Raw genomic sequence first — 15,955 nt, 5'->3', positions numbered from 1 at the left:
GAAAAAAATGGTGAATAAACCTTAAAGGGGTTCTACAGAAATGTTAAATTATCTATACAGCAAAGCAAGGATGACAGAAATTATTTATAATGTTCTCTGGTTTTTTAGGTGTGGAAATAGTCTAATGAAAAACATTGCCAGTTTTTTGTGAAAGCTAACATTAAAGTTTCTTTTATTTACATAGATACTAAGAGAATGTGAAATTAAAACTCCTCTGGTTTTGCTTATTGATAGGTCAAATCTTTTATGCTTCTTATGGTAAGTAAGAAATCAACTTTAGGACTTAAATGATTAAAATCATTAGCTCAATACTATTTAATGGAATTTCATTGGCTTTTCTTGTCTTTTTCTTTTTCTTTTTCTTTTTTTGACAGATTTTGTTAGTAGCTAAAATTATAATCCACTTGGCATATCTTATTTAGTTGCTGATTTTCTATCATTGCAGTGGTACATGATTTAACAGGAGAGCAATTTTTAGAAATAGAGTTTTAGCTGAGAGTTGCTATGGTAGAATGTATTTCATTTGAGATTTTTCTCTCAACTGAAACTTAATGGTTATTTAATCACCAGGAGGCAGTGCATCAAAAGATTGACTTTGTTGTACGCTTATTTGGGAATTATTCATAACTGGAACAGGGGTAGATTTTTAGTCATTTTATAAAGCTGCTACTGGAAAAATAGTGTTTATTAATAACTAGGTGATAATAATGCTGGTTATTTATGAACTATGAGGGTTTTAATTATTTGTAAAAGAGCTAGGTAATATGGCATTGCACATAGTAAAAATGTGTAAGATAAAGACCAAAATCACTTCGTTTGCTCTGCTTTGTCTTTGCCAGTTGGCTTTAGTTCCACTTTGAAAAATAATTTGTTAGTCTTGAGTATTAAGTAATCTAAAATATGTATAGAATCAGTTTCCTTATTTTATTCCTCTTACAAATTATAGTGAATATTTTAGTGTCATAATATTATAATACAACTGGTGATTGGTAGAAGCAGAAACAGTTTTCAAAATAATTGCTTCTATATCAGGATGATTACATCACTGAATTATACACCAGAAATTAATATATTGTATGTCAGTTGTAATTGAAAAATAAAAAATTATTAAAAAGAAGACAAGCCTGACCAGGCAGTGGCGCAGTGGATAGAGTGTTGGACTGGGATGCAGAGGACCCAGGTTCGAGACCCCGAGGTCGTCAGCTTGAGCACAGGTTCATCTGGTTTGAGCAAAAGCTCACCAGCTTGGACCCAAGGTCGCTGGCTTGAGCAAGGGGTTACTCAGTCTGCTGAAGGCCTGCGGTCAAGGCACATATGAGAAAGCAATCAATGAACAACTGAAGTCTCACAACGAAAAACTGATGATTGATGCTTCTCATCTCTCTCCTTTCCTGTCTGTCTGTCCCTGTCTATCCCTCTCTCTGACTCTCTGTCCTTGTAAAAAAAAAAAAAAAAGACAAAAAAACTAAAAACTTGCTTTTAGCTAGGATGTCATTGTAGACCAGAGAATAAGATAAGTATATGGACTCCCCCCCCATTACATGTCATGGTTTTAAAATATAGAATTTTGTGTCTCCTGATGCTAATCAAATGTAGGCTAGCTTTTCATTTTTTACTCTAAATATGACAACTATTTATTGATTATCTGGAGAAGCTACCTTAGGAGCCGTACTTTTTTAGTATATGTAATGTTAATGCTCTTGGTTATCCAGTCTTAGCTCAGAAGTATGATAAAAGCAGCAAATTAGATGTGAGGAAATAGACCACCACAAGAAATGCTTACAGCAATGGGAACTGACAGCTGAGTTAATATAGAGAGCAAAGAATAAGATGGGGAAAATGAAGAGAAATTACTAGAAGATCATGGACATCTTAGTTGACATATAGCTAGCCTTCCAGAGGGCCTTTCTGGAATTATGTTTCATTATAGTAATTGTCCTAATCACTATCCTGTATTCTCGGTGAAAGATTAGATTAAGTTCCATATACAGTATTATGTTTTAAGAGGCAGAAAGGTTTAAAACACTGTTTGGGAACATTTCTTTTCAAAATGACTACAATAAGAAGTGTTTTTATACTTAAATGGTAAACCCTTAGCTATTTGGAAATTTGGCTGTCAAAAATAATCTACCAGTTCACAATAACAGTTGTGTTCTAAGCATCAGTCATAATTTGAAACCCCACATAATATCAATTATGAGTCACTATTTAGTAAAATCCTGACTTTTCTTTCCTTGAAAATATATTTAAGAGGTTTAGCTTTGGTTGTGATATGTAGTCCAAAAGAATGTTTAAGACCAAATATTTTTTAGCATGCTTAAATACTTAAATTCTGATTTGGAAGAGCTGTTGGCAAGGGAAAGATGGGGCAATAACAAAGGAAAAGAGGGAGAAGTTATGAGTGGCATATCTGAGCAGATTGTAGAGTCAGTCCTATCCAGGGTATAATGAGAGGGCCTAGAAGCCTTAGAGTTCAGTGCATAGATGACAGGATTTATTTAAATAGGAGCACGTGTGTCCTTCCGTTAGAGCAGGAGGGAGGGAAGAAGTACAAGCCCTGTGTTTTCTGGATGGCCTGCAGGTCTGGTGGTAGGAAGATGAGGAAATTATTGTCTGATTTTAATTTTCTTTTTGAGACCATCTCCTGAGAGTGAGAGGGGAGTTGATGGAGTGCCCAAGATTTAGTTGTGATCTTCTGAATTAGACACTGTGGCAAATGGGAGGTTTTTCCTAATTGTGTTGAAGAGCCAGTTTAGCTTATGAGTTTATAGTGGAACCATTAGCCACATTTAGTGGGTTTTTCTATAATAACACAATGAGGGTGACTGACTGCATTCAGACTAGACTATACTAAAATGGTATTATTGGATTTGGTCATTAGATATAGTGGACTGAAGCAGAGAAGGAATGGTTTCACTTAAATTCTTACAATAGTTTTCAGCCATTGTATTATACAACTGACATTTGAAATGTCTGAATTTTAAATATTGTTTGTTATATACTATTTTGAACAGTGGTTAATGATATTAAAGATATTATTATTCCTGGAATACTCCTGAAAAAGATGTATAAGCAGAGTCCCTGAACAAAAGCAGCTTGTTATTTCTATTTTTAGAAGGTTAAATCTGTATCAGGCACCTTTCAATCAGGCACTGAGCGATGCACAGACACAGGTTTCTTGCAGGGTGTGGCCTCGGGAAACCGGGAGCTGGGCAAACAGTCGTTTTAAAGCTGTTGTGTTTGTATCTGGTGTTGGAGCTTGAAGTCCATAGGGCAGGCACTTTGGAAGGAAAAATGAATGTAAAAGGAGGAAGAGAGGGTAAGAAAAAATTGGAATCCACAAGCATGAACTGGAGCTGCCGAGGATGGGCAGAAACACAGCAATTCTTGTTGCCTCTGACCTTGGTGATGTGGATGGATATCCTTTAGACCAGGCCAGGAGCTAAATGCACACATCTGGCCCAGGAGTCAGAGAGCTGAAAGAGAATGGAAGGAAAGGAAAAGAAGTTTCAGATACAGCTACTGCCTTATATCATGAGGTGAACTGCAGATAATTGCCAATGTATGCAAGCTATAAAATGGTTGCTGCTTTGTTTTTATTCTCCAACTCTCCTACGAGAATCTCTTTTATTGTCCACTTTAACCCTTTGAGTTTTTTTTCATGCTCGCTGACCCCCGAGAGTGTGTTGTTTTTTTTAATGAAATTAGTTCCAGATACAGTTTTATTGACTTAAAATCATGTTTGTTTGATAACCAATTTATGGAAACAAGAAGAACATACATTTGCCTTTTTTTAATGTTGCCTTACACATTTTTAAAATAAATGAATCATACTCTGGATGGTCAGGAGGCATGAGGACGTGCATGAACGTTTGTACTACTCAAAGGGTTAACCATAGCACACAGAGAAAGGAATTCTGGTAAAATGTATGTCAGACTAATCAAGTCGATAGAATGACTCATGCCTTGTTACCTTGGTACATCTGTGCTTTGTTGTTGTTTGTTTTTAGTGAGAGACACACACACACACACATCTGTGCTTTGTTGTTTGATTTTAGTGACACACACACACACACACACACACACACACACACACACACAGAGGAAGGAAGAGAGATGAGAAGCATTGTAGGAAAATGGCCGGAGATTAGATGCTGCCCTGAAACAAGTCTTCAGTGCAGACTTTGGAATGCCATGTCCTGCGGGGCAGAATGGTGCCCCGGCATGCACTGATAAGATTGTTTAAAGGAAGCAGCTGATCCCTCTGGCCTTTTCCTGCATACCTGAAAGATACTAATTAATCATTCTTCTCTGCACCTGAATCCAGGCTCTGCTAATTTGACCCAGGCTCTGCTAATTTGCTTGATGAGTAAAGAAATGAATAAATACTATGAAGCTGCAGAGATCTGGGCTCTCAGTCCTAGAGGCTGGGAGTCCCCTGTACCCATCTTTTCTCTGTTGTGTCTTGTGTGTTTTTTCTTAAGTCCCGCAGTGCCTTCCTTTCGTGCACACCCATTGGCAAGCTGGTCTCGGTAAAGCATCTGTTCTTTGTTTTGGTACTTTAGTTGTTCATTGATTGCTTTCTCATGTGTGCCTTGACTGGGGAATGCAATAGAGCAAGTAACCCATTGCTCAAGCCAGTGACCTTGGGCTCAAGCCAGCGACCATGGGGTCATATCTGTGACCTCATGCTCAAGCTGGAGAGCCCGCATTCAAGGGGTTTCGGACCTGGGTCTGCAGCATCCCGGGCCAATGCTCTATCCACTGTGCCACTGCCTGGTTAGGTAAAACAGTGGTTAGATGCCATGAAGTAGGTGGCAATACCTTAACTGTGTGCGTGTTGTTAGGCCTGAGAGCCTCTTCCATTCTTGTCAAGGAGAATGTTAACCTTCCCTCCTTTCATACCACACATATTCTTAAACTATATTTAATTTCCAATTACAGAAAATAATGAAGTCATGCTCCTAATATGATATAACTGTCTTGTATGCAACCAGAAGCATTCTAATCCTTTCCCCAGAGTAGAATACAAAGCTCCTATTAGTATATTTTGTGTTAGACAGTAAGGGGATAAGAGGGGAAGAAAAAAAGAATGGTTAATAATTAAATGTATATTCATATATACATATTCATATGAAATATTGAAGGGATGTTATAACTATTACAGTATTAAGTTTTGAAACCGGTTATGTGGTTTTAGCTAGTATTTATGATTACTTTCTTCTGTTACCCATTCCATGTCCCCTTTGCCCTCAGGAGCATCTTAGCTGCTGAAAGTCTGGGCCATTTATTAGTAGTTCTGTCATAATTGAGTAGTAGTTGATCATTTACTTTAATCATAGGTTTTGAGAGTACTAAGAGAAAGATCTGCATTCAAGATGTACTTCCTCTTATCTCTATTGTGCAACCCAAATTATCCTTGACAGTCAGAGTCAGTTAGTCCAGCCAATACAGTAACTCCTTTCTTTACCTTGTGATTAAGGTGGAATGAGGAGCCAAAACAGCCAAGTGGCAGTCTCAACCTCAAGTTCAGTGATTCACTGTTGTGCCACTATGTAGAAGTATTCCTCCATTTGGAGCTAAGACCTGTAGACCAGTAGGGCCTAAAGCCACAGAGATGGGAAGCAAAAGTTTTGTTAGTATGTCAGAAGGGCCAATAGTGACATGCTTCACTCCTATTTCCCCCTTAGATTTCCAGACCTATGAATTCATCCTGGCTGTGGGAGAGAGAACGTCATAGGTTGGATGCTAATTTAGAGCAGTGGTCCCCAACCCCCGGGCCGCAGACCAATACTGGTCCGTGGGCCATTTGGTACCTGTCCGCAGAGAAAGAATAAATAACTTACATTATTTCCGTTTTATTTATATTTAAGTCTGAACGATGTTTTATTGTAAAAAAATGACCAGATTCCCTCTGTTACATCCATCTAAGACTCACTCTTGAGGCTTGTCTCGGTCACGTGATACATTTATCCGTCCCACTTAAAGGCCGGTCCGTGAAAATATTTTCTGACATTAAACCGGTCCATGGCCCAAAAAAGCTTGGGGACCACTGATTTAGAGCATATACTTCCTCTTGGAGAACATCGCCTTAGGTTTGCAAGATGTCACTAGCTAGCACTTGGAATTAAATCTTAAAAAGGCCAGTTCAGTGTTGTTTCGAGCCAACTGCGTCAGGGTGATGAGGAATGTGATGGTTTAAATGGGATGGGCCATTGTCTGGTAGTCGTCTTAACTTGCTTTCTGCCAGCATTTTTTTCACTTTTTCCCCTTCTCAAACTTAATATATTCTCCACTATCTGTTAACAGTCTGTCCATTAAAAAATGTTTGTTTAAAAATAATGATTATTGCCAAATACAGGAAGATGGTGGGCTAAAGGTCATAGAAGATGTGTACATGACTGATAAATCTAAAATATTTTAGATCTAATTCCAAAGAGACAATAATGGGAAAAATGCAAATAATTAGAGGGTATAGTTTGAGGGAATTATAGTTACTGTTTTTGGATAGGTGGATATTGTATTTTATTTCAGTTGTGTTGAAGAATCATTCAGACTTGATTGGATGTGTACCCTATTAAATTCAAACACTATAAATAAGACAGAAGTTTGGCAGTATCCACAAACATAGATTCAAAGAATAGAAATACTATCTTTTGTGTGCATAAGGTGTGATTTGAATTGAATATATTCTCTGCTCAGTTATGAACTAATTTTTAATAATGTTTTTATAATAATTTCATATGAAGACTTAGTTATACATATAAATGCATATTCTTCTCATACTAATAAATTTTTAGATAAGATAAATACCTATTAGATACCTATGTTCTCTTAGATAAGTATCCTAACCCAATTGGGTGTGTTTATTCTGGTTGAAATTTAGGTTTTCTTCAAATTCTCTATAATGCTTCAAGGACAATATTTAAAGTATACCCATTCTGTGCTTTAAAGATGGTTTCTTAAGTGAGAGACACACTATATAAAAGGCACTCTTTAGTTTTATAGTTAGATTCACCTGTATTTGATTCCTTGATGTTTCTTTTTCTTTTTTTCCCCAAGGCGGTGAAGAGAGAGAGACAGATAGGGACAGACAGGAAAGGAGAGAGATGAGAAGCATCAACTCGTAGTTGAAGCACCTTAGTTATTCTTTGATTGCTTTCTCATATGTGCATTGACTGGGGGCTCCAGCTGAGCCAGTAACCCCTTTGCTCAAACCAGCGACCTTGGGACCGAGCCCAGCAACCTTTGGGCTCAACCCAGTGACCTTGGGGTCATGTCTAGGATCTCATGTTCAGCCGACAACCCCATGCCCCATGCTCAAGCTGGATGGATAAGCCTGTACTCAAATTGGTGACCTCGGGATTTCGAACCTGGGTCCCAAGCATCCCAGGCCTATCTTTGCTCTATCCACTGCACCACTGCCTGGTCAGTTTCCTTGCTGTTTCTTAATAGCTATATGATTTTGAATGTTATTTAGTCTCTCTTAGCCTCACCTTTGTAATCTGTCAAGGGAGAATGAATGACATATTCCTATATTGCAGGGATATTTGAATACTAGCATACTTAAAGTTTTTATTAATGCCTATTAATAATGCCTATTAATGCCTATTTATAAATAAGACAAGATGTCACTATTATAACCAACTCATAATAGTGCTCGTTTGGTTAGAACAGTGGTAGTCACTGTTTGGTTAGAACCTGGTCCCTACCGCCCACTAGTGGGCATTCCAGCTTTCATGGTGGGCGGTAGAGGAGCAACCAAAGTATAAATAAAAAGATAGATTCAACTATAGTAAGTTGTTTTATAAAGATTTATTCTGCCAAACTTAGCAAAAATCCGACATAAAGTACTTGGTAAGTAATTATTATTATATACTTTAACTTGCTGTAACTCTGCTTTATAAATTTTATAAAGTAAAGTTACTTCCTTACTTTATAAATCACCATTACTGTGGAACCAGTGGGTGGTTAGAAAATTTTACTACAGAGATACAAAACAGAGATACAAAAGTAGGCAGTAGGTATAAAAAGGTTGACTACCCCTGGGTTAGAACATTATCCAGATATGCAAAGGTTGCACGTTCAATCCTTGGTCAGGGCACATTCAGGAACAGATCAATGTTTCTGTCTTTTTCTCTCTAGTATCAATAAATACAAAATTTTTAAAAAGAGAAAGATCAGTTCTGATATTTTTCAAAGTGTAATATATTATAGTTAAGATACAGATCTGAAGTTAAAATAATAATTTGAAAGTTAATACAGTTTACATAAATAGGCAAACCTGAAAGAATAAAGAGATATACAAGGATTAATATGGAGAAAAAGAAAATAAAAATAAATTCTTTGTATGGACAAGGAAGCTAATGTGTTCTGGGAAATAACTAACTAATTAATCTTTTTACCTGATTCAATGATATTTTAGAAATTTTCTTCTGTTTACATTTTGTTTCATTTTCTCCTTTTTTCTCATTTTAAAATTATTTTTTATTCTTTAAAAAATTCTTTATTGATTTTTAGAAAGAGGTAAAGAGAGAGAGAGAAACATCGATTTGTTGTTCCATTTATTTATGCATTCATTGGTTGATTCTTGTATGTGCCCTAAGTGGGGATCGAACTTGCACTTTAACCATCTGAGCTATCTGACCAGGATTTCTAGTTTTTTATGGTGGAATTTGGCCTTAATTGATTTGAGGCCTTTCTTGTTTTCTAAAATAGATGTTTAGTGCTTTAATTGTCCCTGGAAATGCTGCTTTAGCAACATTCCACATATTCTCATATGTTGCTTTTTTTTGGTAATTCAACATACTAATTTTTTTTGTGTGTGTGTTATTGTTGATCCATGGGTTATTTGAAAATGTGCTAGCTAGTGTTTAAATAGTGGCAGTTTTCCAAATATCTTGAGTTCTAATTTAATTCCATTGTGTTCAGTGTATATACTTTATGTTACTTGAATCTTTTTACATTTATTGAGACTTGTGTTATGGTCAATAATGTCATCTATCTTGGTAAATGTTCTGTGTGCACTTGAGAAGAGTGTGTCGTCTGCCGATTTTGGATAGAATTTCTGTCAGTGTTAGTTAGGTCAACTTGGTTGATAGTTTGTTCAAGTCTTCTGTATCCTTAGTGATTTTCTACTTGTTCTATAAATTTTTGAAACAAACGTTGTTTAAATATCTGACTATAATTGTGAATTGTTCTATTTCTCCTGCAATTCTGTCAAATTTTGCTTCGTATATTTTGAAAATCTTTTATTGGGTACATAGGCTTTAGGACTGTTATGTCCTCTTGATGGTATGACTCTGTTATCATTATGTAATGACCTTTATCCTTCACATTATTCTTTGCTTTGAAATCTACTTTCTCTGACATGAATAGAGCCACTCCAGCATTCTTCAAATCTTTTAAAATATTTGCTAAGATTGAAGCATTTTGTTATTGCTTTGTAGTTGATAAAAGGTAGTTTTCTTTTTGGTACTTAGTGTAGACTAAGTAGAACTTAAACTTAGTCTAGTGGAAACAAAACCACAAATTAACAAACAATTATGGTACATGGTGGTCATCACAAGACAGATGGGAGTATAGTACTGAAGGAGCTTAGAAGATCGAAAAAAGTTATTTCATGGAGGTGACAACTAAATCTAAGTCTCAGATTGAAATATGAGAAGAACAGAATGGCAAAATTGGTCAGAGAGTGGTAAGTGGGAAGATTGAACTTAACAGTGCTTTTGGGCATGCGAATAGGGTGGCTGGAGCATCGAGTTTGTGTAGGTTTGTGATCAGATATGACTAGAGAGCTTATCAATTCCAGATCACAAAGCGATCTGTAATAATAATAGTGGCTGGCTCACATTATGAGTTCTTACTGTGTGCCAGGTATGTGTTGTGAGGATTAAGTGAGATAACCCTTTAGACAGATAATATTGTTATGGCCATTGTAAAATGAGGAAATAAAGCATAGAGAGAGCACAGAGAGATCAAATAACTTGTGCAAGGTTACACAGACAGGCAGTAGAATTTTACCATGGTCATTCTGACTATAGAGTGAAGGCTTTTAACCATTCTGCCCTTCTATGTCTGTGATTTAGCAGGCCAAAACCAGAGTTTGAACTTCATTCTGTCCACAATGTGTAGAGCTCTTTGAGGATTTTAATCAGGGACATTGTGTTTTGTGTTATAAAAACATCACCCTGACTGCAGTTTATGTTGGGGGAGGTGTGGAAAGTCACCTAGAGATATAGTTGAAAAATGTTTTATATAGAGTATACGCTCATTTAAGATGAAAATGGTTCTATGTGGTTCAGTTTCTTCATCTATTAAATAAAAAAGAGAATGGCCTCCTTTTCATAGGAGTGTAAAACAATCAAATAGTAGAATTGCACGTAGTAATTACTGAGTATACTTTAGCTGATGGCGATGGCGATGATGATGATGGATTGACCCTTAAAGGGCTTAAATTTTAACCATGTTTTCTTTCTCTCCTTTTTTTAATGTGAGAATTTATCATAGAACTCACAGATATGAGTTGAGTATGCTCCAGTACAGTAAGATCTGAACTTCTACCTTCTATTTCCCACCACTGTTTCTTTGATTTTTCAGTTTATGGGGAGAACAGATGGAGACTATTATACTCTGGATGACATGTTTGTCTCCAAAGCAGCTGAGAGAGGACGTTTTGGTGAAGAGGAAGAGAACCAGAGGAAAAGAGCTATTGCTGATCACCGGAGTCTTGCTGCCCAAATGGAAAAATGCCTGTATTGTTTTGACAGCTCTCAGTTTCCCAAGCATCTTATTGTTGCAATAGGTATTAAGGTAAGAAATATGGCATTTATTGTTCTAAGGAAACAATTTAGTAATATTTGTAGATTTGCCTCTTTCTTCATACTCTTATTTATAAGATTCCTAAGGAGTCTGCGTTCTCTTATACTGCGTTTCAAGTATTTTTTTTCTCAAGGTCCCCATGACCCATGGTTCTCAAAACCTTTTTAGAGTAAGTGTAAATATCTCAATGGTATGAAGCTCATATTTGGCATGCTTCTGCTCTTTAGGGCAGCATTGGATAGTGGGTGTAAGGCCCTGAACTTTGGACTATGCTTTACTTTAAAAAAATCGACTTAATTTTTTTACTTTGTTTTTTAGAACAGTTGTCGATTTTATAGAAAAACAGAGAAGAGAACACAGAAGTCCATATAACTCACACCCAGTTTCCTGTGTTGTTATATTAGCATAGTAAATTTGTTACAGTTAGTGAATCACTAGTATTGTTTTTAATTTTGAATAAGGTTGTGATTTTACTATAAATTCAGGTAAATATTTATGTTTACTTCTACTTTGTCCTTTCTCAGCAGTTTAAAATTTTTGCATTATTTTGTTATTTAAATAAATATTGTCTGTCAACAAACAGTAACAAAATAAGCTCAAGCCCTTTGCAGAATATTATTTATGCTCCTCATGAATACCTTTTGCTCACTGTATACATACTAATTGACCCATTTTTTAAAAAGATAGTTGATAATGAAAAAGCACTGGCTTGTAGGTAAAACATGAATGTCAATAAATAGAATTTGGCCAGGGAAGTAAAGCTATACAGAGGTTATTTTCTTTCTCTTAGTTGGGTTAATTCTCTTCTCCCAGCCTATGAGAGAAAGAAGGCCTGAATTTACAAGCATTAGACATCTCTGCTATTATCGTGCTATATTTTTTCAATTCTTGTAAAATTATGTCAAGGGCTTTGAAAACATACAGCTTTCTCAGATTAAGGATAAAGTGTCATTCATTCTGCCCTTGGGTAAGTAATCTTTGATATATAACAGTTAAAACAGAAACTTGTGCTATAAACTTCCAGTTAATTAAAAGCTATCTTCATGGATTTTAAAATATTTTTAAGATATTAAATATCTTAAAAAGTATTAAAATAAAATATATTTCTTATAAGCAAGTATACTTTATTAAATGTTAGCCATAATCCTCTATCAAGGGCTCATCTATCACAACTGAGAATAGATAGCAATAACATTTCACATTTGTAATTTTCCCCCCACAGGTTTTTTTATGTTTACCCAACTTTCGATCTCTTACCGAGGGTCACTGCCTGATTGTCCCTTTGCAGCACCATAGAGCAGCTACCTTATTGGATGAAGACATCTGGGAGGAAATTCAGGTCAGCATGATAGTGTTCATTTTAATTGTAATGCTCGTGAGCAATTTTTACAAACTATTGTGATAACTCCCAATTGCTTTTATACCTCCATCTAATGATTTTAACTTTCCGAACTTAAACATTTGTATACATTTCCATAGTTGTGCATATCTGTGGATCAGGATGTTTTCACCATGATCCGTTACATGCTGTGAAGTCTTTAAAAAAGTTTTTTTAATTGAGATATATTGACATGTAACATACTAGTTTCACATATGCAGCTGAAAGCTTTTGTTTACTATCTGATCTGTGACAAAGTAATTATTTTTACTTTTAAAAAACCAATGTAAGCCTGACCAGACGGTGGCGCAGTGCATAGAGCATCAGACTGGGTGCGGAGGACCCAGGTTCAAGACCCCGAGGTCATCTGGTTTGAGCAAAGCTCACCAGCTTGGACCCAAGGTCGCTGGCTCGAGCAAGGGGTTTCTCGGTCTGCTATAGCCCCCCCCCTCCCCCCCGGTCAAGGCACATATGAGAAAGCAATCAATGAACAACTAAGGTGTCACAAGAAAAAACTAATGATTGATGCTTCTCATCTCTCTCCATTCCTGTCTGTCTGTCCCTGTCTATCACTCTCTCTGACTCTCTGTCTCTGTGAAAAAAAAACAGAACAAAAAATCAATGTAAAATTTCTAATCTGTGCGTTTGTGTAATATGAGATAATTATTATCACAATAAAATAGTAAATTACAGCCAAAAGGTAAGATGATTTCAGATTATCTTAGATACAGGTTAGATTGTGGACAAATAAACTATTTGATGTGAAAATTTGTTGTTTTTTTCCCTCAGTAGTGGATGCCAATGCAGTAAATAATTTAAAGTGGAAAATATGCAGATTTAGTTTTCAGAATGATTTTGGGACTTTTATCAAATGCTTTTTAAAAATTTATATGTGCACCCAGAACGCTGAGGTCACTGGTTCAAAACCCTGCACTTGTCTGGTCAAGGCACATATGGGAGTTGATGCTTCCTGCTCTTTTCCCCTTTCTCTCTCTCTCCCTCTCTCTCCCTCTCTCTCTCTCTCTCTCTCTCACACACACACACACACACACACACACACTCTCACACACACACACTCTCTCTCTCTCTCTCTCACTCTTCTCTATAAAATGATTAAATTAAAAAATTTTTTAAATTTATATATGCAAGACTGATTTAACTTAGAGCAAAACACAGTGCCAAGAAGATTTTAAGTAATATGAGAATCAAACGTGTGTGTTTTATATTTCCGTAAGAAATTAAGCTACTTGATAAAGAAACATCAAGTTGGATAAAGAAGAAATTTATTCAGTACAACATACACTGAGTACATGAGTATAAGATAATCCAAGTGTTGTGAGAAATGCCGACAAAAGCATTCATTTATTCTGCCAATGGTATGGTATATTCTAGTACAGATTACGTTATAATTTAGGAGATTTTGTAAGCATTTCAGAAAATTGAGCTAGGGAGGAAAAGCCAATTGTTCTATGTAAATAATTGCTTTGTAGTTCTTTTTTTGTATGTGATAAAATAAATTTATAAATTACTGTAAGTTAGTAAATGAATAAAACGGGAATTCTAGCTGAAAGGAATATTACTTTTTTGACTTTTCTTTTTACTTTCAAGAATGCCTACAAACTCAAATTATTTCCTGGTGACCATCCTTCTGGTCATTCATTTTTAAAGTGATTAGATTTAGCAAAATATATTGTTTGCAAATATGTACAGAAGCCATTTCTTTCAAGTGATTTATTTTTCTTACCATCCTCTAGTAATATTTAAATTTAATTTTAGATTTTAGATTTAATAGATTTAATTGATTTTATATTTAATAAAATGCGAAGATAAGTTTCAGCAGAGCATATGGGAATAATCACAAATTTTGAATGAATATTTCATAGTTTTGTTGAATATGTAGTGAAACTCTGTCTACTTTAAATTTATTTTTACCCATTTGACAAGTGTGCTTGAACATATGTTCTAGTCAGACACCATAGGTCCACTTTAAAAATATCCAAATTAACACTATGGTGGTGGGGTCGATCCATTATGGTGTGATATGATGAGGCTGTTTCACGGGAAACCTCCAGTGTTGGTACCTTTATTTAGGTCTTTTTCTTGGAGTCGGTTCAAACCTCTAGAAGAACCTTTTAGTCTCTTGCCTAGAGCATTTAAGCCAGTTTGCCAGTGTTCTGGGAGCTGAGTCTCGGGGAAGAAGGCTGGGTGGCAGAATGTTGAACATTTAAGAACATTATGGAACATTTCCTATAATGTCCCTGTTTTCAGATTGTATATTCTTAGTTATCTGGCTTTCCCAGCCCAGCTGCCTTCTCCAAAGGATAAACCTAGTGTTCTGATGGTGTGGAGGAGGGTCTCTGGCGTGTTCATTGCTTATTCGAAAGATACATAAGCCATCTGTTCTTCACCACATGTTCTCGACTCCTGTTACCTGGTGCTGCCAGTTCCTGCGCCTTTTGAGGATTGTGCAGCTTGGCTTTCTTCTTTACTATCCCTGCTAAGTCCCCTCCCTCTACACCAGCCAGGTTAAACAGCTTTTACTGTTTAAGGCAGATAATCCTGGGTGAGCTGATTTTCAGTGTGTTTTCTCTCATTATTTGTTCTAGTAGTTTTAAAAATTAGTGTCTTTTGTGAGGGGTTACTCTGTGAAGGAAATAGTTAACTGTCTATGTTCTATCTCATAACAATTATTTTTAGATAAGTTTAGACATGTTCTGTTTAGAAAACTTGAATAAACAATAGTATTAATATACATGATAGCTTTGATATGTTTAAGGAAAATAATTTTCATTTTAAAATTGTTTGTTTATATCTACTTGATTTTTTGGTAATGTGACTTGATATGTGATAAGAATGATAACATCCAGCCTGACCAGGCGGTGGCACAGTGGATAGAGCATCGAACTGGGATGCGGAAGGACCCAGGTTCGAGACCCCGAGGTCGCCAGCTTGAGTGCAGTCTCATCTGGTTTGAGCAAAAGTTCACCAGCTTGGACCCAAGGTCGCTGGCTCAAGCAAGGGGTTACTCAGTCTGCTGAAGGCCCGTGGTCAAGGCACACATGAGAAAGCAATCAATGAACAACTAAGATGTCGCCACGAAAAACTGATGATTGATGCTTCTCATCTCTCTCTGTTCCTGTCTGTCTGTCCCTATCTATCCTTCTCTCTGACACTCTCTCTGTCTCTGTTAAGAAAAAAAAAAAAAAGAATGATAAAATCCAGTCGTATAGTTTACTTAAATATACTGTAAGGAATTTTAGTCCAGGCTTGTTAACTGAATGAGGAATGGTAATTAGGTGAGTAATCTTAGTTTAGAAATGTGGAAAATAGTGATTATCCAAATGATGAAGTATTTTATACTAGGGATATAGAAATTTTATGTTATCCCTATACCATGGGATCTCTGTAGCTCTGAAGTATAAAATAGTTTGGTGTCTTATGATAATGAATTAAAAGTCTTTCTTCACCATTTAGTTTTCATATAACTATGGAAATAAATAATATTTAAATATGTATAGTGTATTATATTGAATTTGAGGGGAATCCTGCTTTAATGGAGTTGATAACCTTAAATTATACTGTTAAACTAAGCTAATTTTAAAATTAAAGTCTTATATGCATAGAGAAGTCCTTAAATTGTATGAATATCCTCCTTGAAGCTATTAGCATGATGTTTACGTACTTTATAATATCTAACTCTTCTTGTATCATCACTGATTAAGTACTTCTGAATTTCATTTCTAATCCATGACATCT

The 15,955-nt window shown here is 35.9% G+C and overlaps 1 protein-coding gene and 1 non-coding gene across 2 annotated transcripts in view; one reads left to right on the top strand and one right to left on the bottom strand.

Moving 5' to 3' along the window:
* The window catches only part of CWF19L2 (CWF19 like cell cycle control factor 2), a 117,791-nt gene that overhangs the window by 84,353 nt on the left and 17,483 nt on the right, over positions 1 to 15,955 (top strand). The window contains exons 13-14 of the mRNA XM_066371591.1: positions 10,600 to 10,812; positions 12,044 to 12,160. Of these exons, the coding sequence (XP_066227688.1) occupies positions 10,600 to 10,812; positions 12,044 to 12,160 (330 nt within the window). The remainder of the gene's footprint in view (positions 1 to 10,599; positions 10,813 to 12,043; positions 12,161 to 15,955) is intronic.
* Positions 4,785 to 4,910, bottom strand: LOC136389957 (U6atac minor spliceosomal RNA). Its single transcript, XR_010748498.1, has one exon. It is a non-coding gene; the product is annotated as a U6atac minor spliceosomal RNA (small nuclear RNA).

This window comes from Saccopteryx leptura, chromosome 1, assembly GCF_036850995.1.
Source record: "Saccopteryx leptura isolate mSacLep1 chromosome 1, mSacLep1_pri_phased_curated, whole genome shotgun sequence".
Classification (NCBI taxonomy): Eukaryota; Metazoa; Chordata; class Mammalia; order Chiroptera; family Emballonuridae; genus Saccopteryx; species Saccopteryx leptura.
The sequence above is the reverse complement of the archived record's forward strand: the minus strand, read 5'-3'. Positions and strand labels throughout refer to the sequence as shown.